A 26,698-nucleotide genomic window follows, 5' to 3' on the forward strand; every position below is an offset into this window, starting at 1 on the left:
TTAGCAATCATTCACACGATTGAAGTTGAGCTTCCATGATGCACAAAGTCCACTTTTTCGGTGGGAACAGATCTTTTAAAATCTGGCATCTAGAGCGGGTTGTGTGCTGGGTATGGAGCAAAGAGATGACCTGAAAGCCAGAAATCTGGACGGGTCCATACAAGGTCGACTCCTACCCTTCCACGTGCATGTTTTAAAGCCAGCCATGGATATTTAATAATTTGAGGAAAGCGTGCCACACATTCGAAACTCAATCTTTCACATGATTGGGGGAAATGAGCTTTTGTCAAATTCTTATTAGGAAAATGCTCCATAGAATTTTGATGCATTTTCATTCTTATTGTGGTGGTAGGAGATAGTCTATTGATATAAAAGTGTAAGTCTAGAGTGCTGGACTCCTGGAGTGCTAAGAACAGAAGAATGGTCAAAAAAATTATCTTTGCAATAAACTGGCTGCAATGAGTACCTGCCCAGACTCAGGTGATGAATTTAGCTGCGCTGGGGAAACCGGGAACAGCTTACTAAGTCGTCAACATTTTATTCCCGAAGGAAACAGCTATTCTTGTTTGCCCTGAAGATCTACGCTCCACCTTCCCCAGATCTGTGCCTTCGGAGGCTGACCTTTATGGACAGTGCCGCTGAGGCTCCCTTTCCTTGTGTCTCCTTACTGGGAGACACAGGCAGATGATCAAAGAACAGGAGCAGAAAGAACACAGGTTGTTTATTTCCCCCATGCAATCCCTCCCTGGCCATATTTCTGACAATGGCCACATTTATCTACAAGTCTTCATTGAGCAGCCCCTACTCCGTGGCTCCAGATCTGACCAGTATCCAGTTCCAGTATCACCATTCTTTCTTTTCCCTTTGGGCCTAGGGGCAGCCAAAGCTCTTGTGTTAGTTGCTTGGCAATCCATTGCTGTTCCTCTGAATCATGCTTACATCCTTTAAATATACCCTTCATGCCACTCAGCTCAGTTAACCCTTTCAGGTAGAGTGTCTATTTCTTCCTGGAATCCTGATCACCACTTTAAAATATCCCAGGCAAACGCGATAGGCATTATTGCTCAGCTGGGTAACAGGGATGAGTTAAGACAAAGACAACAGACTGGCTCAGTACTAGGCACCTGCCTCACTCCTGGGCCCTTGGTTCTGTTTGACACCAAAACCTCTACCTGGCTTCTTACCCGTTGGTATCTACATTTTTTTTTTTAACTTAGGCCCCAACTCTGTGGTTTTCTTGCCTGAATTCCTTTTTTAAAAAAAGATTTTATTTATTTATTTTAGAAAGAGAGCATGAGTGGGGAGAGGGGCAGAGGGAGACAGAGAATCTCAAGCAGACTCTGCACTGAGTGTCGAGCCTGATGTGGGGCTCCAACTCACCACCCCGAAATCATGATCTGAGCTGAAATCAAGAGTCAGACACTCAACCGACTGAGCCACCCAGGAGCCCCTTGGCTGGATTCCTAATATTTTCCACCTGCATTATTCCAGGGGGTACCTGTTCATTCCTTCCTACCGTAGCTAAATTCTCTGGAATTAACCTCTGGTATTTGACTTAGACCTGTCAGCCCCGTCTTGTCCAGCTGATACCATGAGATGACAGCTAAAGCATGTTCTGAGTCAGCCAGACTTGTGTTCCAATCCCAGCTTTGCCTCTCCCCATCTTGAGTCTCAGTTTCTTCATCCGTAAAAATGGAGATGAATAATACTACCTGCTAGGGTTGTTGTCAACATCAAAATGAAATGAAAAGTTCATGATTACAATTAAATGAGGCTAAGTTTACTAAGTAGGAGCTCAGTGAAGGAAGGCTTCTCCTCCCAGGTAAATCAACGAGGATATGTCACTAGGCTGAACTTCAGCTCCTTTTTTAATTCTCAGTAGTACCACAGCATTTTGGGCACTTCACCCCTTCTGGTTTTAGCTAATGATTTTACACATGTGTGGGCCAGCTCTCAACGAGAATGTAGCTCTTTGAGGGAGGACACCACGATTCTATACAACCACAAGGCACCACACACACAGAATAAGATGGGCTGTAATACAGAAAAGCAACATTCCTCCGGACCCAGATTTCAAAGGGAAAATTTTCCATTTGGTGAGTGGTCTGTGTCCACTTTGAAGATATAAATCTGGTGTGTTCATTTACGAGTCTCTAGGAAGGGAAATATTTGAGATTAACTCCAGGAGAAAAGTTAAACATACATTGCAAAGGACAACTTGAAAACTTCTGCTTCCAAATTACGGGAACGAAAACAGTTGATAAACATGCATTTCTTGTGGGTGCCCACATCCCCAGTGCACAGCTGTGATATCATGAAAAACCACAAGCCTACTGCCCTGAGTCTACATTATTCTAATGTTGACTACCTTGCTTGTTTGTTCATTCTCCCAACTGGTTGCTGTGCCCCTTGGTGCACAGACTTGAATGATCATAAAATGATTATTTGCTCACTCATGTTGAAACTACCTACATGGCAGCAACGATGGAGTTTTGGGACCAAAACCAGTGACACACATGTTAGTGATCAGCCAACATTAAGTGGGGTATCAGATTTGTGCAGTGATCCAGTTTAGTAAGATGTGTTGGGAAAGCTGTTGGTTTCAGCTGCCGAAAGTAGAGCAAAATAATTAGTCTTCCTGTGTCTGAGGGAGTCCTGCCAGTCTGACAACCGTTGCTTTTGTGGGCACTAGAGGTTGGAGTCAGTCGCACAGGTATTTCTAGCATTCCTAGCATGTGGTGAATTTAGCCCCAGGATCTCTGGGGCCTGCAAGTGGAGTAGAAGATGTACTCTGCATTTTCAAGAAAGCTAGATAAGACCGTCACACAAGACAACTAATAAATACCATGGGCCACATGTAATAAGGAGATACCAAGGACTCCTAGATTGGAGATGGAGGGGAGAGGTAAGCAGCAAACAGAAGGTGCCCAACAAATACGTCTTGAACCACTGGAAGAGAGGGAAGGAACAAGGGAGAATAATTTAATGGAATAAGAGAGCCTTGGAGCCTGAGGCTAAAGCAACTGATAGTCAAAAACAAACATAGACAATCTTTGGTCAAGGGAAGGGCCCAGGGAGTGGGAACTTCTATCAGGGTCAGTACATTTATTTGGAGGAATCTGGACACCATACTTCATTCTCTCAAGCCGTGAAGCCCCAGAGAGAAGTGATCAATTCCTGCAAGGGAATCTCCTGGCCACATGCTGAAGGCAGAAGGGTCCTGCCGGACTCTGGGGCATGTCCCACTTCAGAATTGAAATCAGCCTCAGTGTCACAGGATTCTCTTCCTTCCAGCCCCCATTAAAAAGAGACTACAGGAGGAAGGGCTCAGTGCTGCTGCAGGCTCCAACTCCCCCACTCAGCTCCCCAAAAGGAATGGAAGAGGTGCTCTCCAGCTTTCTCGTTTTTCCTTACCCCTGGCTCCCAGAAGACACACAATCTGAACTGAGATCCTGGATAAAGTGCTGGTAGGAACACAGCCAGGGTAAAATGCCAGAGGATGTCATAAAAGAATAGCCAACCCCATACACTTATTTCCCTGCTGGCCCATTTCTGGGCATTTTGCAGACTCTGCAGTTGGATAAAATGCAGAATTCTGATGGCCGATTTGTTGATACAGATAACAAATGGAAGGAAACGAGACTTCTGTCTTCCAGCTTCACAATTGTATACTAGATCTGGAAAGAAAATGGATCAGATGATAATATCTTTTTTAAGATTTCGTTTATTTATTTGAAAGAGAGAGCATGAGAGAGAGAGAGAGAGCACACAAGCAGGGAGGGAACAGAGGGAAAGGGAGAAGCAAACTCCCTGCCAAGCAGAGATCTTGATGTGGGTCTCGATCCCAGGACCCTGGGATCATGACCTGAGCTAAAGTCAGATGCTTAACCAATTAAGCTATCCAGGGACCCCCAGATGAAAATCTGAAGGTAGATTCATATGCTTTTTCTGTATCCCTGTAGTAGAATGACAGCATCCAGCAGGTGCACAAGAAATACCTAGAGATTGGCACAAAGAGATTTAAGCCCCCTTCCTTGATACTAGATGATAATGCAGTATAACTCTAGAAGCTGTTAAGTCCAGGATTTGCCAAACTATGCTTAGATATGGTTCAGAAAAAGGCCTTAGAGGTTGCTGGAAGGATAAAAACAGGCTCTAAAACCTCCCTCAAACAAAGAAGCTCTACTTTTCCCTGATCCATACACTGAACTTCCACACAAACCTTTGGGTTTTCTCTGTAACAAGGCTGAAAACCACTGCCATAGATGAACACAGCCCAGGCTACAGACTAGATATATATAGACCCGTGACAAAAAGCAGAACTAAAAAGTGACAGCAGTAAGTTGCAAATACTGTATTTTAAAGGCTGGCAAAATGTTAATCATGGACCCTCAGTGGTGGGATAAATAAGGATACAGGGTGAACGGAGCACCTAAGGGGTTGGACCAGATAAAATGGGAAAAAGAGATGCCTGTAAGCTCCAAATTCCTCACTTATATCCAGCAAAACCAGGTCCTCAGGATAAAGGGAAGGGGCTATTTCTGCATGATCTTTGGAACAGCCACTCTGCAAAAACTAAAGGGAAATTCACTCTGGAATGAGACAAGGCTGTAGAGAACAAATTACTGGAATGAAATGTATCGAGATACCACCAAGTATTTTTCTGTCTAATTCATGTACCCTCTTACTACTCTTTTTTTTCCTTAATTTTCTTATAATGAATATGCATGTGCTCTGATGTGTGTCTCCACATGTCATCCCCAGTTGAATCTCCCCTCAACCACAAGACCTAACTCTTCTTGGCTAAGATATTGAGGGTTATGCCTGTGCATGTTCCAGCCACCTGACTGAGTGCTACCTGTAACTCAATCCCTGAGAAAGTGTGTGCAAACACTTTGCTTCAAATCTGATCGTGTGCATCTCAACACTTGAAACAGGATGTGGTGAAGGCCAAGGCGACCTAGAAGTAATATTAAAAAATGCCTCTGTGCACATACTCACTGGAATCCCATTGATGCCGAGAAAGCCAGGAACTCCCATGGGACCCTAAAACAAGGAGTGGTAAAAAGAAGGTAAGAGACACTCTAATTGATCTCCACTAGATTAAGTGGGTTCTTCCATGTGATTTGTGACCTAAGCTGAGAAGTGTTGTGCACTTCCCTCTCCACATTACGTCACCTTGCTCCCTCCTCCAGGTCTGGGTAATCACTTGCTTATACTCAAGGTCTTAAATATGTCTGTGTTCTGAGACCAGTTTTTATTTTAAGAAATATGGTGCAAGACTGAAAATAATGGCTCAGTATCACGTGCTGTTTTGACATCTGGGAAAACCAGGAGGGCCTCTAAAGGCCTAGTCCCAAGTTCCCCTATCTCCTCTGCTCCCACAGATAAGATCTCCCAGGCAAATGGTCCTCCTTATGAAACAGAGAAGGTGCAGCTCCTGCTTATTCCTGAGTCGTGGGTTTCAGTCCCTGATGGCCCAGTGAATTATTCAGTGTTGCCTCCCACAGCCCCTTCTGGTTTATTCTGTTCCAGAGTGCACCTCTGCCCACCATTTTGTGGTCCTGTGTGGTGTGTGGTGTCCTTCTACCCTGTACTGTGAATATAGGTGACTAATAAACCTGATGTCAATCTCTTCCATTTGGCGTCAGGGGTCATATCTTCTGCCATCCCCAGAACCGTAGGGTGGGAATACCTCCTTTACCAGTGGGGTGAATAGGAGGTGATTAAAATCTGCAGGGAATATAAACTAAGCTGCGAAACTCAGCCAGCTACCATGACATGATCAACCTCCTTTCTTGAGTGTCTTTCCCTATCTTTTTGGCCCAGATTTCTTCCTAGCATTCTGACGCTTTGCTTCCCAGTCTCCTTGATTGGATTCCTGTCGTCTCCTGCCCAGCTGATTGAACTTCCGACCCATGCCCACATCGAACCCACCTGAAATTCCAGCCCAGCAAGCCCACTTTTCTAGCAAGTAGCCAACACATACGCTTTATGGCTTGCTTGCCATGAGGGTCTCTCTAGAAATGGGTATGCCCCAGCCTATGCCCCAGCCCGTTTCCTGTTAAATTCTGTAGCCTGGCACCAAGGTCTTTGGGAGTAGTATTATTTCCATAAATGAACAGAACTGAGATTTAGGACCTTTTACCTTCATACGTGTGGTCCATAGTCAAAGAAAAACCAAGCTCTGGTGTTTTTACCTTATCTCCTTTTGGTCCATATGGTCCCAGGGGGCCTGGGGAGCCCCTTTCTCCTTTCAAGCCTGCTAAACCACTAGGGCCAGCAAATCCTTGAGGGCCCGTTGGACCTTGAATTCCGATTGGTCCTGGTCGCCCCTATGATGGAGAGAAGGGGTGCAGTTAGCCAGTAGGGGACTCAACATCAACACTTCCAATTTTCCCATGCAGAGAGAACACTGTCATCACTTCACTAAATAATTTTGGCTTAGAGATCTGTGAAGCATGCCAAACTTCCAGACATGGATCAGAAAAGGCTATTTTCATGGCTGCTAAGCTTATTTGGATAGAACATATTTTATAAGCACATTTAATAAGATTCATGTGCACCAAGATCCTTCAACTTTGTACTTCTTAGGAGATTAGTTATTCAGGCGGGATAATATTGTCCTCTTCCTGGTTAGTGCCAGGTCATCCATCAGATTGTCAAAATAGTGAAAGAACAGAACACTGGAGAGCATCGTGACATTTTATAACTCACATTCAAATGGCCAATCCCGTACTTGCTGTGAAGTCCGGAAATGGCTAGGCCTAAAGAACATTGCCTCGGGGGATCCAGAGAGGGGAGAAAGATCCAGAGAGGGGAGAACCCAGAAACCCATGGGCTGATCAACCTGCAAAAGCTCCTCTTCATATGCAGATCCCAGGGCCCCATCACTGCAACTGGAAACAGATGCTTACAGGGAACACACATACACACACACACACACACACACACACACACACACACACAGTTTATTTTCCCTCTATTTCTCCTTCTTTCTCTTCAACCCACCATCTGTAGAGTGTTGAATGTGTAAAATTCAAGAAGCCTGAGACTACGCATTAAACATCAATTATGATAGCAAGAGGGAGAACCTCGAGGATTTTGAATGCATTAGCTATAAAGTGCTTGTAACAATTAAGCATGAGAGTTCAGGCTGACATTTCGAAGCTGACCGAGACAGAGAATTAACCCCAGTGGGTGCAACACAGGTGGGCTAGTCTATCATTTAGAACAAATCCCTGTAGGTACTGAATATTCTTGGCAGAAAGATGAAAACCATTAGCAATGTGCATTACCTCTCAGAGAACACAACACCAAACCAGGTAGAGACCCTATTTTCATGAACGCTTCCCATCTCCACCTCTTGGCCCTTTTGCAGACTGAAATCTGCAATTTCCTTAGATCTGTGAAAAACTCAGAAAAGCCCATTAGACAGGCTCCTTAATATTCATCCGCAAAGGTTAGTTTTTAAAAGGCTGGGAAAAGGACAGATGCTTTAGGCAGTGGTTAGAATCACGTACTGGAGATGCAAGTGGCCACCAGCTGTGTGGGACCTTTAGAGTAAAAATTTCTGGTGTCAATCAGGCACACAAAGACTGATGACTCATCTAAGGAAGTACAAAGAGGTTCTTCCCAAGGAGATGCAATTTTCTGGGGTGACCATGCACCACTCAACCTTCTCCAGCATTCAGCATATAACCTTTAAAAGGTGCTAGGCTGTGGAGTGCTTAATGGGCTTATTTGTGGGAATGATGGAGCGGGAAGAAACTTTCACTTTTTTATGCTTTTACCTCTCATTGTTGGAATTTTCTATGTAATGATTCTATTATTTATTACTCTTGCATATATGGTAAAAGAAAAAGAAAAAGACCAAAAAAGTAGAAAAAGACCAATACCAATACTAAAAAGAAGACCAATTATAAAAATATAAGCATATTTTATATAAAATATTGTGTATTTTATATACTTATAAAAATATAATGCTGGAGTGTTGAGGGTTAACGAAGAAGTCTAAAAGGTAGGCCACAAAACCAGAGCAAACAGTACAAGTCTGGAACAGATCCTAAGTGGTCCAGGAGCACAAAGAAATTGTTGGCCATGGAAGGTCTGGGAAATGCTTACGTTCTGTCCATGGTTGGGGAGGGTCATGGCCCATGCTGGAAAGAAAGGGGGCCCCAACTGAGGTGGGCCTGGAAAGGAAGGAAGGAAAGTTGAAGACTTGATAGAGGAGCTCATAGGGAACCCTCAGAGGTTTGGAGATAGGGGATAGATGGGAGGAAGGCAGCATTTTGAGGCTGAAACTCATCAGTGAGCATTCAGAACACGTGTGTGTCAGCCGGAGGCCAGGGCAGCCTGCCCGAGGCTGGAACAAGGGAGACAGATAAGAACCAGCTGTTGGGGGAGGAGGGGAGTGGTTCGTGGGAGGATGGGATCCAGGATGGGCTTGCTGAGGCCAGGTTATTACTAGCAGAGACAAGGCAGGCAGGGCACTGAAAGCTTGACCCAAATCTGAGGCCTGCCCAAAGTTTTCCCACATCAAGGGATGGGAGGTGGAGAGCACAATAAACCACTGCACTGAGAGAGTGGATTGTGGTGTGGCCCAATTCCCATCTTGCTCACATCACCGGGGCCTGAGCAGGGAAGGCCTGGCTGGCACACTCCAACTCTGGTCTCTTGCCTCTGTGAGCACACGCTCAGCAAGAGTAACTAAGGAGATGTAGGAATGAGGTGATTCTAGGACTGGACTCAACAGGAAATCTGATTCCATCCAGAAAAGGCAGGATTCCCTGGCCGGCTCCCTTTCTCTTGGAGGGCCTGCCATGCTGAATTTGCCACAGAGAGCTTAAAGTGAGTCTCTGAAAGGACTTGTGGATTCTTTGGATTCTAATTCTTTTTCCAAAGGGGTTTCTGAAATGGCCCCCCTCAGGGGCATGCTTACCTCTGAGGTACAGCTTCTGGGCTGGCCTCAGCTAGGAAGCTCTCAGGCCTACCTAAGGGCCAGAAGAAGGGCATGCGGGATGTCTCGAGGCCTCTGAGGTACCAGGAGCCTAGAACTGCCTCTTCAGTGGGGTGCCAGGCCCTTCTGGAGCCTGCAGTCATAGGCTAAGAGACAAGGACTCTTCCTTCCTACTGCGGTGTCATCCTACAGTGGCTCAGAGCACCAGGAACAGATGAAGACGGCTACAAGAAGAAGTGAAAGACAACGTTTGTTTTCTGGGATGTTTTGTCAGCCATCTCTAGATATGCTTGCTCTGTGCTTCCAGATGCATGTTCTTTCTCGTTCGTCTCCAAGGCACAGGGTTCCTGTCTCTGCGCTCACTCTATTGCTGAAGCTTAACCCTAAATAAATGATGAACTGCTTTGGGGGCGGGGGGGGGGGAGGGGGGGTGCGGCTGTGAAGGAGCGATCGGTGGCACTTTTCATAATGGCCAGCAGAGGTCAGTGTGAGAACACAGCTGCTGCAGATAAGCAGGTGGGTGGGTGGGCCTCTCTCTCAATACAAATAAAAAGAAATCAAACCAGTGTCAGAGAAGTCACAGAATGTTCGAGCAGAAAGGGCCCTTGGAGACCATTTCATCTAGGTTCTGTTTTATACATGGGGGGAGGGGGGAAGAGACCGAGAGAAGGGGAAGGACTTGTTCGGGTCCCAGAGCTAGTGAGGAAAACAGTACGAGACTCCAACCAGACTGCCGGCTGCCAGTGTGTGGCTCTTTCCCGGCTCACCAGTGGCAGATGTCCTAGGGGGTCCTTGAGGCTGCCCCCCTTACCCCAGGCCCACCCCTGGGACTATCTCCATCAGTAGGCTGCAGCAGCCAGATGCTCACACATCATTTCTCTCTTCCTAACTCTGATCATTTCACAGAACCAATCTGAAACACCGGCACTGTTTGGATTGCTAGCAGAATTTCAATGGGCTTGGACCAATGCCCTGCCCTGATACATGTCATTTATTTTGGCAAATAGACCCAGACAAGGCAGAAGGGACTCCTCCAAGTCTTTCCAACAAGCTCTCTTGCCTCCATCTGCTAGGGATTTTAAATATGTGCAGCAGGGTGAAATTCTCAAGAGACTGAGCTGGGACTTGTGCCTGAGGCCAGGAACTGCAGGGCCCTACTGAAGCCCGGGCTGGCTGCCTCCCGCTGACCACACGGCATTGGGGTTAGGATGCAGTTTCGAGTCAGCTTATATCAGACCACACCCACAGCTCTGGCCCCACATCACTGGGGTAACAGACCCAGTAATGGCTCTGCATATAAAAGACAGTAGTCCCTCCTTGTTCGTCGGTATGTGTTCCAAGACATCCAAAGTGGTTGCCTGAAACCGCAGATGGTACCAAACCCTATATACATATATACACACTATTGTTTTTCCTATACATACATACCTGGGATAAAGTTTAGTTTGTAAACCAGCCACAGCACAAGATTGACAATAACAATAGAATAGAACAACTATTAACACTTTGCTGTAAAAAAAAAAAAAGTTATGTGAATGGGGGCTCTCTCTCAAAATATCTTACTGTTCTGGACTCCCCCTTCCTGAGATGCGGTGAGATGATACAATGCCTACGTGATGAGGTGAAACCAGGGGAAAGATGGAGGCGTTGTGATGTAGCGTTAGGCTACTAGTGAATAGGTCAGAAGGAGGATCGTCTGCTTCGGTGCCATAGCTGACCGCAGGTTACCGAAACCATGGAAAGCAAAACCACAGAGAAGGGGAGACTACTGAGGTACACATGCGCAAAAATAGCATCCAAGACTCTTAAAAGCACACACCTCAGACTACTTAGGAGTGTGACATGGAGAGGGGGCTGGCTTTTCCTTACTAGCCCCCTTTCTGTCTTTTTATCCCTCCCTGAAGTTTCCAGTGTCCTTCTCCAATCAAATTAAAATTTATGCCTAGGGAAGAATCTGAAACTCATTGCCACTGTGGCATACATGACTGACAACAACTTACAGCTTTACTTCTCCCCAAGGGGATTTGTATTTTAATGGCGAGCAAAGCATTACGCTAGGGGATGCAAATGATATCTATGAAGCAGAGGAGAAAAGGGAACGTGTGCAGACTTTCCTGGTATCAGAATGCTGAATCTGGAGTCCAACAGATCTGGAGTCCAATCTCCTTATTGTCACGTAATAGCTAGGTGACCTTGGGCAAGTGACTTAACCGCTGAGTCTCTAGAGCTCTGAGAAATAATAGCTCTCGTGAGGGTTATTATAGGAATTTAAGTGAGTTAATGAGCTCCTGGCAGGTAGCATGAAAATATCCGTTCCCATTCCTCTTTACGTATCATTTATAATAAAATGGAGAAGTTATGATTGAGTACTTTTAATGTTCCTTCTCTAAAGTTTAAGGGGGAGATGCACAGATATCATTGAGAAACTCTCTTTGGGGCAGGGATGTGTGCCCAGGAATGAATGAGCATGTATGCCAGCACCCCACATCTATGAGAGCATTGCCCTCCCCCACCCCTACTTAGCGTTGGTGTCTTGGCTCTCCTGGGCACTCAGCTCTTCAGTGTCTGCTCATTCTCCTAAAGGAACTTCCTCTACATGTTAATGACTCTCCAGTCTGAACCTCCAACCCTGATTGCTCTTCTCATGTGCCAGATCCTGATAACTAATGACTGACTATGCCTCTCCATCTGGATATACCATCCCAAACTCAACAAGACCAAAGCTGAACTCATCATCTTCTCCTCAGCCCTATTCCCAAAACCAGTTTCTTCCCCTTGAGTTAATGGAACTAACTTAGCAAATCACAGTCTATCCACAAAGTTGACTGAACCAGAAACCCAAACGTTCTCCATGACCTCTCTTCCCTCATCTTCTGCATCCAATCCACTGTCAATTCCACCTCCAAAATATAACTCAAACCTGTTCATTTCTCTCTATCCTCACGATCTTCAGCCAGGTCTTCCTCTTGTCTCCCCTAGAGTGTTGCCACAGGCTCCCAATGGGTCTACCATCTTCCAAACTTGCTTTACTTTCTTTTAACATCCTGCCCCAGGGCCTTTGTACATGTCTCTGATCTCCAGGTTAGTTCCTATTTATCATTCAGGATCCAATAAAGATATCAGCTCCTCCAGGGATGCTTGGATGGTTGAGTCAGTTAAGTGTCTGACTCTTGATTTCAATTCAGTTCATGACCTCAGGGTCGTGAGATCAAACCCTGCATTGAGCCCCACATTGGGCTCCACACTGGGTGTGGAGACTGCTTAAGATTCTCTCTCTCCCTCCCCTCTAGCTCTCACCCCCCCTTTCACTCGCTCACTCACACATGCTCTCTCTCTTTCTCTCTCTCTCTCTCTCAAAAAATTTAAAAAAATAAAAAATGTTTTACAAAGATGTCAGCTCCTCAAGGGAGCCTTCCATGATTGCCCCCACCTCACAGAATCTGCTAGATTGTTTGTTTGTGTCTATACCTCCCAATAGATTGCGCTCCTTAAGGACAAGTCCTGTGTCTTATTCCCCACCAAATCACCTGCACTTAAGTACAGTGCCTAGTATATAGTGGGAGTTCAGTAAATGCTGAATGAATGGAGAAATGAATGAATGAATATGCACACTGAGAAGCCAGTGGTCAGGCACAGCAATACCTTCATTGGAAGTCTAGATAGCCATATCAGAGTGCAATCAAGAACCATTTGATCAGGGAATTGCAGAAAAAGAGAGCTGAACAAGATTTAGGACCTCATCCCATTCAGGATGGAGACGCTGATGCCCAGAAAGGGAAAGGAACTTAACCAAAATCCATACAGTATCGATTCTACACATAAAGGAAGGGAGAGGATGGGACAGCAAGATCAGAGAAACAGAACCCAGTGAGGAGGCTGTGACTTCCTGGAGAGAAATAATGGTGACCTGGACTAGGTTCATGACAGTGAAGACAGGGAGAGGACAGATTTGAGAATGATTTCAGAGGGTAAAAACCATATAGCATAGTACTAGATTGGAATAGGTGGGTTACGCAGAGGGAGGTGTGAAGGATGACTCCCAGGTTTCTTGATTGGACAACTGAGTGGATCTCTTCACTGACTTGAGGAAGCCTAGGGGAAGAAGAGTCTTGGGTGGAAGATGAGGAGTCCACCTTTGGAGAAGTGAGGATTAAGATATGTGGGGACTATGTAGAGAGATATTCTGCACCTGCTGCCCTCACTAGACCGAAGGTCTGAGAGGGCAGGGTGCTCAGTTGACACATTTACCATGGTATCTCCAGAGATGCCATGTCTGGTATGCAGTAGACATTCTATTTTGAGGTGTGCTGTGGAATGAACAACAATACACAATTAAATGTGTACTTGGGAATCTTCAAGAAGGTCACCTCTGAGTCTCATTACCTAGGGGAAAAATTAGATTAAAAGACTTTGTTGCTATCCTGGAAAAGACCTCTAATGGCCTTTGGGGAAAATGAAGCAGAGATCCCTGACCTCCAGCCTAGGAACTAGATGGCTTGAACTCTACATTTTGTCCTTATGTTCCAACTGGAATTCCCATCTTTGCCATAGGGCTGGGAAGAGGAAATGCAAGAACTTATTAGACTCTGGCTGGAGTAGCTAGAGTCTCTCTCCTAGCCATGAAATATATGGTAAGAAAGAACCTAAAGATAACACCCCCAAGGCCAGAATATTTAAGACACCTCAGGATACTTTTCCTTTCACCATTCCTTTGGAAGATCACAATACATCTGGGTGGTAGGCTGAGGGCATCAAGCTACAAAGCAGTTAGCCAACTGGGTTTGCTAATGTCATACCATTGGTCAGTGGCAGAACTGGTATCAGGGCCTCCCAATCACCTCTGTGCTCCTTCTGTTGCAACATATGGAGACAGCCATCCACAGAGCCCTATGCTCCACTCTCTTAGTAATAGCACTAATGGGCTAACATTGTGTGCAGAAGTAAATAAAGGAGAAAAACACCAGTTGGCAAAGAATAGGTCTAGTGTATAACCAAGACTCATATCATACAGATAGACAGACAGACCCATTTTGTGGCCAAGGAAGCCCTGGTTCAGCTTTATGCTGATAGCATCATCTACAGTTTGCCAGCAAGGACACTGACCCTACCCATCTACATACATACATACATAAATGGTGATCGGTGTCTAGCAAAGTGGGAACCCTCCCAAATTGTTAGCGTCTGCCACAGCTAAGAAGCACTATCAGAGGTTGGCCCTCAACACCCAAATGAAATCACATTTATTTTCTTGTTCTTAAGCTGTAATCAGTGCTTGAAGCCAGCCCAGGCATGAAGACATGCAGCTACAGTTTTGTTTGCAAAGACACACACACCCATTCCCGTGGTTATTGTAAATGTGTTGAATATTTTAGAAAGACACCTTCCAGAGTGATAAAGTTAACTCTTGCTAGGCCACACTCTGCATCGCTCCCTTCTACCTGTTCATTCACATTTCTCTTCTATTTTTTTTTAATTAAAAAAATTTTTTAAGTAGGCTCCATGACCAACATGGGGCTTGAACTCATGATCCTGCCATCAATAGTCACTAGCTCTACCAACTGAGCCAGCCAGGTACCCCTAACATACCTCTTCTTTTTTTTTTTTTAAGATTTTTATTTATTTATTTGATAGACAGAGATCACAAGTAGGCAGAGAGGCAGGCAGAGTGTGTGTGTGGGGGGGAAGCAGGCTCCCTGCTGAGCAGAGAGCCCAATGCAGGGCTCGATCCCAGGACCCTGGGATCATGACCTGAGCCGAAGGCAGAGGCTTTAACCCACTGAGCCACTCAGGCGCCCCCATACCTCTTCTAAAACGTAATAATGACCTTCTTTCTACCAAGCACTTACTAAGTCCCATCTCCTCTCTAACAGCCCCAATGGGTGGGTATTAGACTCATTTTACAGGTGAGAAAACTGAAATCCAGATTCAGAGAGGGTAAGAAACCTGCTTGAGGTTACCCATCAGGCAACTGCTGAAGCTAATTTTGGTGATATAAAAGCCTTTGCTTCTTCCACCAAGCTACATTGCCCCTCTGCATTGACTAATGCTCTGAATATAGAATCCACAGCCCAATTGGAAAGGTGCAAAGAGAACTATTCTGGGCAGAAAAATACTGTCATTTTCATTGATAGCAGAACAATTGATCTCTATTTGCCCAATCTTTTCACTGGAACGGGTAATATTTAACAGAAACTCATTTACTGGAATTAAGAAATTAAGTCCTAAAAGGCAGTTCAAGGAATAGCACTCCCCAGAACTTATAAAAAAGAAAAAGAGGAGATACGTTTTTGTTTAATATCTTCTCTCCTCCTCCTCCTCTCCGCCCCCTCCTCCATTTCCTCCCTCCTCCTCTTCCTCCTCCTTCTTTAATTGTTCCACAGTTTAAATGGCCTCTTTAATTGTTCTGTGGGTAATGGACAGTTTACTAGGCTCACGTAGACAAATTCTGATGTGCTATGAGTCCCTACTCCTAGCATATTAAATTAGGAGCAGAAAAGGGAATAGAGGCACAGGATACTAATTTGATGATCATTGTGCTGAGCAGAAATTAGGGAATTTTTTCTTTAAATGTGTTGTAGTTTCCCTTGCCCCTGGGTAATGCCAATAATTGTTAAAATAAGATGAAGCAGAGATGTCTGCTAGATAGAAGTGAATACGTTGATGAAGAATTTTCAGGTCTCATAAAACGACATCAGAAACCAGACCAGACTTTTGCGTCAATATTGTAATTGGGAAGTCTAGGGACCAAAAATCAAATAAAACTATAACTATGACCAGTAACAGGCCATATAAAATAAAAACAAAACAACCACTTCTGTAAGCATCACAGATAGTTGAATGAGTCCCGTACACCCCTTCAAATGGGCACGCAACCTATACAAAGAGACCCAGTGTACTACAAAGCATATACAGAGTTTCTGGACCACCTGAGAAAATAAATATGGCTCTTCTTGGGATGAATTTCACTTAAACCAGTAGGTGAGTTGAAAAAATTTGAAATCTTTACTTTGCCATAATTTTGTTTTCCTTCTTCAAATTTAGAAGGCAACTTGTGTATGATTTGATGGCCTCTTAAGAAAGCCTTTTAGTAAACTCAGATTGATGGTATCATTGCCTCCCAGAAAAAACTCTTGTTTAAAGCAGAATCTTAAGATTCCGGTTCTGTTCCCCCTTCTCACTTTCTAGCTGGATGATATTGAGAAAACCAATTCATCTCTAGGCCTTAGCTTTCTCATCAGCAAAATAGGGCTATTATATGCCCCACCTATTTCCTGGGTTGCTTTGCGCATCAGTTGAGACAATGTATGTGAAAGGGGCTGAGGGTTCATTCTATCAACAAAGCTTTGCTTTTGGCGTGTGTGGAGGAAACTCTGACAACTAAACTTCCAATTTTCAAAAACGTCCATTTGCTAGTATTATAAGGCAAGAAGCCCTGAAATCAATAAAGGGCTCATGAGGAGGAGGTTTCACTAGGAAAAAAAAAAATTGAATCAAATGAAGAGCATACTTTAAAGCTGAGAAAGGTGGGGACAAATTAACTGTCCAGCACAGGATTCTAATTATAGTTTAAAGATGATTGGGCCTGCACTATCATCTTATTATTGTAGTTTTTAAAAACGTGGTTTAAAATACATGGTTTAATTACAACCCAAAGCCGATCTTTTTCTTTCAGCGTTTCTAGCAAAACATAGCCATGGTTTTATTATAAAAATCAAAGTGAAACAGGACTGGCCAGAAACTCACTTGACAGCAATTTTTCCTGCAGTGTATCTATTCCATTAGACAAGGAATACTTATGGCCTTTTCCTCTGATACAATAAATTACCCATCATTGATACACTGTACAACCTTTGGTCCAATACTGAGCTGATGTGAGCTGATTGCTTCTGGGTCAATGCTGGCTTCCCAAAGTCTCTGATGAGAAGCCATCAAGATTTGGGAGTTGGAGGGAATGTGGAGTAACCAACTACTGCTTTTGAAACAGAAGAAGAATAAAAGGAGGGTAGGATCAAAGAAATTCCCTGTTGGGACCCTTGCCAATGAGTTCAGGGAACCCTGAGAGGGGAGGGAAGGGCATGGAAGGAAGAGGAACAACTTACTCACATAGTCTCAGTGTGGTTCTCTCCCCGACCCGCACCCCTGTATTCATTTAGAACCAAAGGAGTATTCATATCCAAACCCATGCAGATAAAGAGATACACATTCCAACCCAAATATACAGACCCGTGGGCACAGGAGACTGCTAAAATGGCAGGACTTGATGGTATTCCAGCATAGTCTACCGTATACCTCTCAGCCAGCCACGGATTTGAATTCCAGAAGCTGGAATGAGTAACATCTCTCCCATCTATGCAGTTGTCCCTAAGGAGAAGTAAAGTCATCCATGTAGATCCATATAGGCCAAAAAGGATATGGGAAGGGTGTCTGGAGAGCAAGGGTTTCAAAATCCTGATATCTTTTCCTGTTACCTTTCATGTGATGGATAATTAGAAGCTAAGGTGAAATCTAGCTCTGTGTGCAACAGGAAAGATGGGCTGCAGTGGTCATGGCAGCTGTGGTACAGATAAAAAGTAGGAGCTCTAGAACCATAGTGGCATCAAGAAAAAGAGCTACAAGGGGCACCTGGGTGGCTCAGTCAGTTAAGCGTCTGCTTTCAGCTCAGGTCATGATCACAGGGTCCTGGGATTGAGCCCCGCATTGGGCTTCCCACTCAGCAGGGAGTCTGCTTCTCTCTCTCTCTCTCTCTCTCTCTCTCCCTCTGCCCCTCCCTACCACTTGTTCTCTCTCTCTCTCTCAAGCAAATAAAATCTTAAAAAAAATAATAAGTACTATAAGCTTATACTGGAGAGGTGAGTCAGATTTCAAAGTGTTGGCACATCCACAACTCCAGTTAATGTTCATAATAACCTTGTCTTCAATGAACTAGAGAAAGTAATTGAGGCCCAGAGGTTAATGAACTTGTCCATGGCCACACAGCTGATGAGCAGCACAGCCAGACCTTCTTTTCCCAGTCTAGTGCTCTTTCCCCAGCTCCCTTTATGAAGTGACAGGTCAATTCTAGGTAAAAAGAAAAAAAATCCCAATACCGCATCACGTAACTCCACCAAAAACACTGGTTCTGGACCTTATCGAATCCTCTTGATTCTTCCCTTCATCATTCTTGCTGTCCAGGGTCACCCTTAGTAACCCACTAAGTAGATGCACCAAGAACAAAGAACTCAAGTCAATCTACTTGCTTCCCTCATAACTCACCAATTTAGTAAACATTTGTTGAGTGCTTACCATGTGTCAGCCACGGTACTACATGTTGGGAACACAGAGTGAAATATTACATGGATCTTGCCCTGGAGATGTCAGTCTGATTCAGAAAGATGAATTATGTACACACATGAGTATATTGTAAGCCAGAGGAAGATAGGACGGATACGACTCTGAACCCAGATGACGTTGATAAGTTTGTCTTAGAAACAGAGGTGGGCCTTTCATTCCTCCAAAGGAGAGAGTGGAGGAGGATGCGTTTTAAAACAAAACAAAACAAGGACAAGTTTTGGTAAGTGAGAAGGAAGTGGAGAAAGTCCATTTCAAATGGGCCTCCATTTTTGTAATCAATGTCAGAAGTGAAGATTACATAAAACTGAGGGTAGCTGAGGTTCAGCTGGAGAGGGCTGGGAGGAGATGTTATGGGGGACTTGGCAGGAAGTCAGATGTTAGAAAAAGTGTGAAGGGCTGCCAAACAGCCCTGGGAACTCTGCTGACACTAGAGAACATGTTTTTGTCAAGGAAGATTTCCTCAAACAATACTTGGGCAGCCCAAGAGCAGGAGCAGGCAAAGCAGGTGGTGGGGGTTTTCCAGGGTTGGGCTCTGGCACAGACATCAGAGGTACTGGGGTGGGGGGAAGATGTGGGTGAGGGAGAGGGATATGTCCAACAGGAGGACATGAAAGCCTTGTTGACATAGCTGACCTTGGGGTCCAGCCTGGAGAATGATCTGGAAGGGAGCTAGCAATTCCTGATTAACAAATGATTGACTAGAAAAGTTGGCTTTGCTCAAAGCAAGAAGTCTGAACTAGCTGTACCTATGAATTAGGGAGAGCATTGAGTACTTGAGTGCTGTTTGGACAAATTGGGAGTCAGAGAGCACAACCTGGAGATTCATACATGGAGAAAAATCCACTGTTAGCTATGCCAAGCCACATGTACCGATGACTGAAGACCTTGTAGTTCAGTCTAGTGCCCAACTTGAAGGGAGATGGCTTCACCCGATGCAGAGTCCACACCATGTGTAAGGAAGGAAGCAGGCAACTCACATGCTCACAGCTCACCCCACCTTCCCCACTTCTAGAATGTCATTTGCATTTTTGTCACATCATATTCTGTCCAACTGTTCCCTTAGGGACAGTAGCAATGACTTGCAGCAATGATCTGCTTCCTACAGAAAGCAGATTCATTTCCCAGATCAATCAGGAAACTCGTCTGTGAAGAATCCAGGTGGGACACTGAAGAGGGAAGCAAATCCCCCTAGGATTTAGGGGGGTAGAAAAAGAGATTAAAAAGCTGCCGGCCGGGGCGCCTGGGTGACTCAGTGTGTTAAGGCCTCTGCCTTCTGCTCCGGTCATGATCCTGGGGTCCTGGGATGGAGCCCCGCATCAGTCTCTCCGCTCAGCAGGGAGCCTGCTTCCCCCTCTCTCTCTGCCTGCCTCTCTGCCTACTTGTGATGTCTGTCTGTCAAATAAATAAATAAATAAAATCTTAAAAAAAAAAAAGCTGCCGGCCAATCCAGGGGCCTGGCCTGGAGAGGTTAATGGGGTAACAGGCCCCATGCTCCCCTTACCTCTCCATCCATCACCACTTTTTTTTTTCTTTCTCTGGTTTTGTGAGGTTTTTAAAAGTTTCTAGGTCTGGTGCCGGCAATGTCACAGAAAAATCTAACAGAGTATTCTGCAGAGATAAAGTCCCCAGTGAAGCCTGTCCTAGACAAGAGTAGCGACTATTGTCCCCTAAAGCTGAGTGGTAAACAAACATTCAAGTGCTTTCTTTCCCCTTCAAGGGTTTGAGAGGTTCAGGTCCTTTGGCTGAGAACCCAGCAACTAATTGCTTCTCTTGACTTGCTGACTGACAAAGAGAGGTTCGTTTTGTCCAATTTTAACCATTCCCTGGAACTCAGGAGAAGAAAAGAAAGCGAGGGGGAGAAATGTGGGAGAGCTCTAATAAGGCCATGGTAGTGGAAGGAAGATCTCCCAAGGGTGAAGGGGCATGGCTAGGGGAAAGATTAAATCAAGGTGGAGAGCAAAGCTTGCTTTCAATAAGCAATTGTCAGGTAGACTACACCAGGGCTCAGGGGAGCCCCCCTATCCCTCAGGACCTTACTCTAGTAACTACCCTTCCTTTTCCTTATATCTTCTGGACTGGTTGCTTTCCTTCAGTCTTCAAAACATGCTCTGGTCTGCCTGATGTCAAAAAGTAAAACAAAAATCTTTCCTCCTAGCCCATGACCAACGCCATCTCTCCACCACTGTGTCTTTCCAGAACACAATTCTTGATAGACTAGACAACACTCACTGCCTCCACTTCCACTCTTACCACTCTTCCCAACTCCTGACAATCTGGGCCTACCAGCTCCTTCCTCTTGAAAGCATTCTTTGGAAAGTCACCAGAAAACTGGAAAGTAAATTCGAATCCCATAGACATTATTTGCGGCTCTTGTCCTTGCAGAACATTCTTTTCCCTCTGCAACCATCTCCTTGGCTTTCCATGCATGACACTATGGGTCCTCCGGTCTTTTATCATCTCAGTCCTCTTCATGGCCCCTTCCCTTCTGCCCCAAGGCTCTTGCTCCTCTCTCGGTGAGTCTATCCACCTCTTCAAGTGTCTACTATCTCCTCTATAAAGATGAGACACCACTCTAATTTATTTCTCAGGTCCTGTCGATTTCTCAAGCCCATGTCTACACTCCTCTTACTGGTCCCCTTAGGGACCAATAACAAAAGCCTAGCTCAGTCCCTCATTAGCTCCCACCTGGATAATAACAGCCTCTGGAGTTCTGTCTGCATCAAAACACTGCTGCCAATCTAACACACTGGACCGTAATCTTCTTAGATCTGATCTTATTGCTCTGCTCAAAAACTCTAAATTACTCCCTATTACTTTCAAAAAAAAATCCATACTCCTTAACCAGGCATTGAAAGCCTTTCACTATTCAGCTCCCACTTGTCTTTGCAGGCTTATTTTCCACTAAACACCCCTGCTGCCCTAGATACCAGGCACGAGTCTCCTCGCTGATACTGAAATCCATCCTGTACTCACTTTCCACCTGGCTTCAACCAACTGATTTCCTTGCCAAACAGACCCCTCTTTTCCACAACTCTCTCCCAAGATTCTATCTCTCATTCAAAGATCAGCTCAAATCTGATCTCTTTTCAAAAGACTTCTCAGATTTCCCTGGTTGGAGTTATTGTCTCCCTCCTCAGAGCACTCCAATTAAAAATTTTGTGTCTGGGGGCACCTGGGTGGCTCAGTGGGTTAAAGCTTCTCCTTTCAGCTCAGGTCATGATCTCAGGGTCCTGGGATCGAGCCCCACATCGGGCTCTCTGCTCAGCGGGGAGCCTGGTTCCCCCTCTCTTTCTGCCCGCCTCTCTGCCTACTTGTGATCTCTCTTTCTGTCAAATAAATAAATAAATAATCTTAAAAAATTTTTTTGTGTGTCTGTATTGTTTTGAACACAGCTGTAGAGAGCTGAGTTAATCACACCCCTCAGTTGATGGCAAAATATTATCATTAGTCCATATAAGGTCCCTGCTTTTATTTTATTACTTTCCTCCACCCAAATCTCCATTCTCATTCTTGTCCCCTCACAGGGACATTCTATAATGCATTGGATGTAAGTCCAGGATATAGATACATAGATGATCAATAGATAGATAGATAGGTGGTGTTGTCATTGTTATTGTTGTTATTGTTGGTGGTGGTGGTGGTGTGTGTGTGGATATAAATATTATTTGGCCATAGATCTTCTATTTCTTTTCATAAGAACTTTTTCAAGATCTCTTTGGTATTTGCACAACTACTTTATGGCTTCTAATCCTTGTTAGTATGCAGTCACCACACTTTACATGTGTATTTTCCCAATGATGGACACCTACTTTGCCTCCAATCCCTTACACAAATGATTCTGTGATAAACATCCTTGTAAGCATCCCATTTTAGAACCCTGGAGAGGTTCCCCAGGATACATACCCAGGAGTGAGGCTGCTGGGTTGTAGAAACATATCTGTTGTTACTAGCAATACGTGCCATCCCATTGCTCTCCAAAAAGCTAGACCAGGTTACACTCCCATGAGCAATGCTGAGGATTCTTTTTTCCCCACATGCTCATAAATGCTTAGTGTTATCTTTTTAATTGTTGCAGGTTGAATGAGTATAAGTTGGTATTTTGATTTGTATTTCTCTGAATACAAGCTAGATCCATCATCTCTTCATATGCTTGTTAGCCAATCCAGTTTCCCCTTCTGCGAGGTGTCCGTTCTGTGAATATGCTTTGCCCCCCACCCTTTTTTTTCCTGTTGTGTTTTCTGCCTTTTTCTTGCTAACTTACCAGAGTTCCTTGGACATTCTAGATATCCATGCCTTGCCAGGTTTAGACATTACAAATACCTTCTCCTAGTCTAGCATCTGTCTGTCAACTTTGTCTAGGATGTCCTCGATTGAATCGAAAGCCTCAAGTTTGATGTAGTAAAATTCATGACTCCTCTACCTTATGTTCTGTACTTCAGGGTCTTATTAATGAAATCCTATACCATCTTAAACTATAATGAAATTCTCCTCCATTTGTAGGTTTACTTTTCACATTTAGGCTTTTAATCTACCCGGAAGTCACCTTTGTGTGTTATATGGGGGTAGCTATCCAACTGTATTTTTCTCCAGAGAGCAATGCCTCTCAATCCTTTTCATGTCATGGCACAGAGAGAATATGATAGCATATTCTTGGCATAATGTGGGAAACTAAAGGGGCTACTCATGGCCAGAGGTGGAGCCTACCAGCTTGGGAGCTCTGGACATGTTAGATCCTGCCAGGCCATCCCAAGGGTCAAGGGGATCAATAATAGCTCTTACTCCTGTAATCCATGTGTGGCTTTCAGTGTGACACACTGACTGAGAAGCTCTGTCACATGGGGATCCATTCTTTCTAATACCAAACAATCCATCCTTCCCTTGTTGTGAAATTGCATTGATATTATCATGTTTCTGAGCTCTATATTCTGGCCCTTTGTTTTATTTGCCTTTTACAAATATGTAAGGCCTACACTAATTTATTATTATTATTATTACTACTACTACTACTATTATATCTTTGCAGCATGTCTCAAAATGTAGGAGGGCAAGTCTCTATTCTTTTTCAAAATAGACTTGGATAATCATAGACATTTATTCTTCCATATGCATTCTAGAATCAGTTTTTTCAGGTTCCTTAAAACATCCTGCTGGAATTTTTGTTGGAAGGGCCCTGAAGTGGTAGATTTGAAGTGGTAGATTTAGACATCTGTACCATGATAAGTCACTCCATTCATCTGTATGGTGTCTACTAACCACTTGGTCAGAGATTTTTATATCTTTTCATAGAATTTAAAAATTTTATCTATAACATGCCTAATATCCTTTTCATTAGATGAATTACTAAAAACAAAAGATATGTTACAGGGTTTTTTTGTTGTTGTTATTGTGAATGGTGATTTTGTATACAGAATTTTGTATGTCTGTCATTATATTCAGAGTGTGCACTGAACTTGAAGTCTGTGTCCAAGGGCCTTCCCTAATTGGGGCATCTGAAGACAGGCCTTTGATTCACCTTTCACCACAGTAGGAGCTCACTTAATATTGTTATTTAAACTGAATAGAGGAGACTGCAAAGTACTTCAGAATGCTCTGGAAATTACCATCCATGTAATTTTTCTGACAAAAATGCCATGTGATTCTCATTTAAAACTAAACGCTATGTTACTTTAGATTAGACGGTGAAGGAAAGAGAGGGTAGGAGGAAAAACAGATTACTACTCATGTATAGTTTTGACTTTTGAACCATGTTACTGTTTTACATATTCCCCCAAATTAAATTAAACTATGAAAGAGGGAGGGGGGTGGATCTTTGAAACTAAATAGAAACCCCCCAAAATGAAAGTTAATCATGGTGGGTAATAACTGAGAGGGGCACATATGGGAGACTTCTGGGTGGTGAGAATGGTCTATATTTTGATCTGGTTGTTGCCTTCATGGGTGAGTTCACATTGTAAAAATTCTTTTTGCTGTACACTTATGATTTGGGCATATCGTATATATAACATATAATTTATAAGTAAAAAAAATTTAAAAATTACATTTATGGAAGAATCATGAATAATACAAACGCATACAAAACACTTAATACAGTGTACACGATAATAACATTGAGTGTTTACTGTACGTTGTGCTTGTGCTAAGCACCTCCCAAGGATGGTCTCATTTAATTCTCGGGGAAGAAGCATACAAAGGAGATACTATTATCATCCACACTTATAGGTAAGGGAAACGAGACAAAGAGAGGTTAAATTACTACTCACAGTCATACAGTTGAAAAATGGAAGAAGTCTATTCAAAGCCAGGTTTCTGCACACTTAAGCCCTATGCTGAAGTGACATTCAGTAAACAGTGTTATTGTGATGTTTTATATATTTAAAAAAATATGAGCCAAATAAAAGACAATCAAATATATATTATGGAAAAATATATAAATAAGTAAATAAATATAAATAATATATAAATAAATTAATATATAAATATATAAAATATATAAAAAGTATATCATAAACATACATATATGTGTGTATGTGTGTATATATATATATATATATATATATATACACACACACATACACACAGCTTAGAAACCCCCAAAAAAAGCAACCTCTGGAGAGGAAAAGGGTTCTAGCTCTTGCTATCTTTGTCAGATTGTTTCTACTGCTCATTCCCACCTCCTTTTCAAAATGATGGGTCATAATAGAGACAATTTTTTCTATTTTCTTTTAAAATGTTATTTGTTTACTTATTTGACACAGAGAAGGAGAGTACAAGCAGGAGGAGCAGCAGGCAGAGGGAAAGGGAGAAGCAGACTCTCCGCTGAGCAGGAGATCCTGCTCGATCCCAGAACCCTGGGACCATGACCTGAGCTGAAGGTAGACGCTTAACTGACTGAGCCACCCAGGCGCCCCATCAATTTTTTTTTTTAAGTAAGCTTTACACCCAATGTGGAACCTGAGCTCGCAACCCTAAGATCAAGAGCCACATGCTCTACCAACTAAGCCAACCAGGTACCCCCCAGGTTTTTTATTTTTTAATAAACTTTTTACTTTGGAACAATCTTAGATTTATTTAAAAAAAAAACTTGCATAGATAGCAGAGTTCCCATATACTCCACACACCCATCACCTCGTTTCCCCTCACATTAACACCTAACATAACTATTGTATATTTATCAAAACTAAAACATTAACATTGGTATGATACTATCAACAAAACTCCATATTTTAGAGACCATTAGTTTTTATAAGAATTCCCTTCTTCTGTTCCAAGAGTCAAACCAGGATACATCCTCACACTTAGAGGAATGCATTACATTTAAAAAAACTGTGGGGAAAACGCACACCCTACATTTACCATTTTAACTGATTTCAAGTGTATAATTATGTGGCATTAAGTACATTTACATTGTTGTGTGACTGTCATGACCATCCATCCCTAGAACTTTTTCATCTTCCCCAACTGGAACTTGAAAAATGTATTTTTACTACCAAGAAAGCCTATAGCCCAGGGGAGCTGGAGTCAGAGAGAAACATATACAACCATGCAACTAGCAACTGCATTGTAACAAGACCAGACGAAGAGTTTGATTTACATGGAAACCACGGAAATAGCAAAGTATAAGCAGTACATATAGGAAACATCCAGATGGGGATAGTGGTAAATACTCTTCATACACAAAACTTTGGCAATAAAAAGCTAAGCAACCCACTGGAGTGAAACTCATAGCTTGAACAAGTGGCCGTAACTGTGGGCAACCAATCCTAAAGCAAATCAGTCACCAGGAAGAAAAAGGGAACTGTACCCCCGTCCTCAGAAGAGAACCTAAAACCGATCACTTCACACATTGCCTAGCAGCTACCCAACAATGTGCATGGCTCCTGAGTAAGTGATCAAGTTTCAGCACACACCTTATGGACGCTGTGTCATCAAGCAATGGCCAGAAGGCTGCACAGTCAAGCACCTGGAATTGGAGATAATACTATAGTATGTCAAGAGCTCCCACGGTTATTGCAAGCATTTGACCACAGGAGGAAGATGCCCTAGAGCAGGAACTTGTGAGATTTTCTCAATCACCTGGGGATCTTACTAGAATGTAGGTTCTGATTCATCAAGTCAGAGGTGAGGCCTGAGGTTCTGCAGTTCTCACGGGCTCCCAGGTGATACTGATGCTGCTAATCTGTGCGCTGCCCTTCAAGTAGCCAGGCTCTGAATTAGTAGTTCTCAGCTTGGCCACATGTTGAAATCACTTGAGGGACTCCAAAAACTACTGATCCCCTACCGTTCCCAGAGAGTCTGATTTGATGAATTAGTTTAGGGTATCCAGTAGACTGAATTAGATGCCCCTAAAATTCGTATGCTGAAGCCTTCACCCCTACCATGTAAGTGTATTGGAGAAAGGGTCTTTAAAGA

General features: G+C 43.6%; 1 protein-coding gene across 1 annotated transcript in view; it reads right to left on the reverse strand.

The window, feature by feature from the left end:
* Positions 1 to 26,698, reverse strand: part of COL4A6 (collagen type IV alpha 6 chain) — a gene marked incomplete at its 5' end in the record, with an annotated part of 276,139 nt that overhangs the window by 55,348 nt on the left and 194,093 nt on the right. Inside the window, 2 exons of the mRNA XM_080795774.1 lie at positions 5,002 to 5,046; positions 6,201 to 6,335. Of these exons, the coding sequence (XP_080651900.1) occupies positions 5,002 to 5,046; positions 6,201 to 6,335 (180 nt within the window). The remainder of the gene's footprint in view (positions 1 to 5,001; positions 5,047 to 6,200; positions 6,336 to 26,698) is intronic.

The sequence above is a fragment of the Martes martes genome (genome assembly GCF_963455335.1).
Source record: "Martes martes genome assembly, chromosome: X".
Taxonomy (NCBI): domain Eukaryota; kingdom Metazoa; phylum Chordata; class Mammalia; order Carnivora; family Mustelidae; genus Martes; species Martes martes.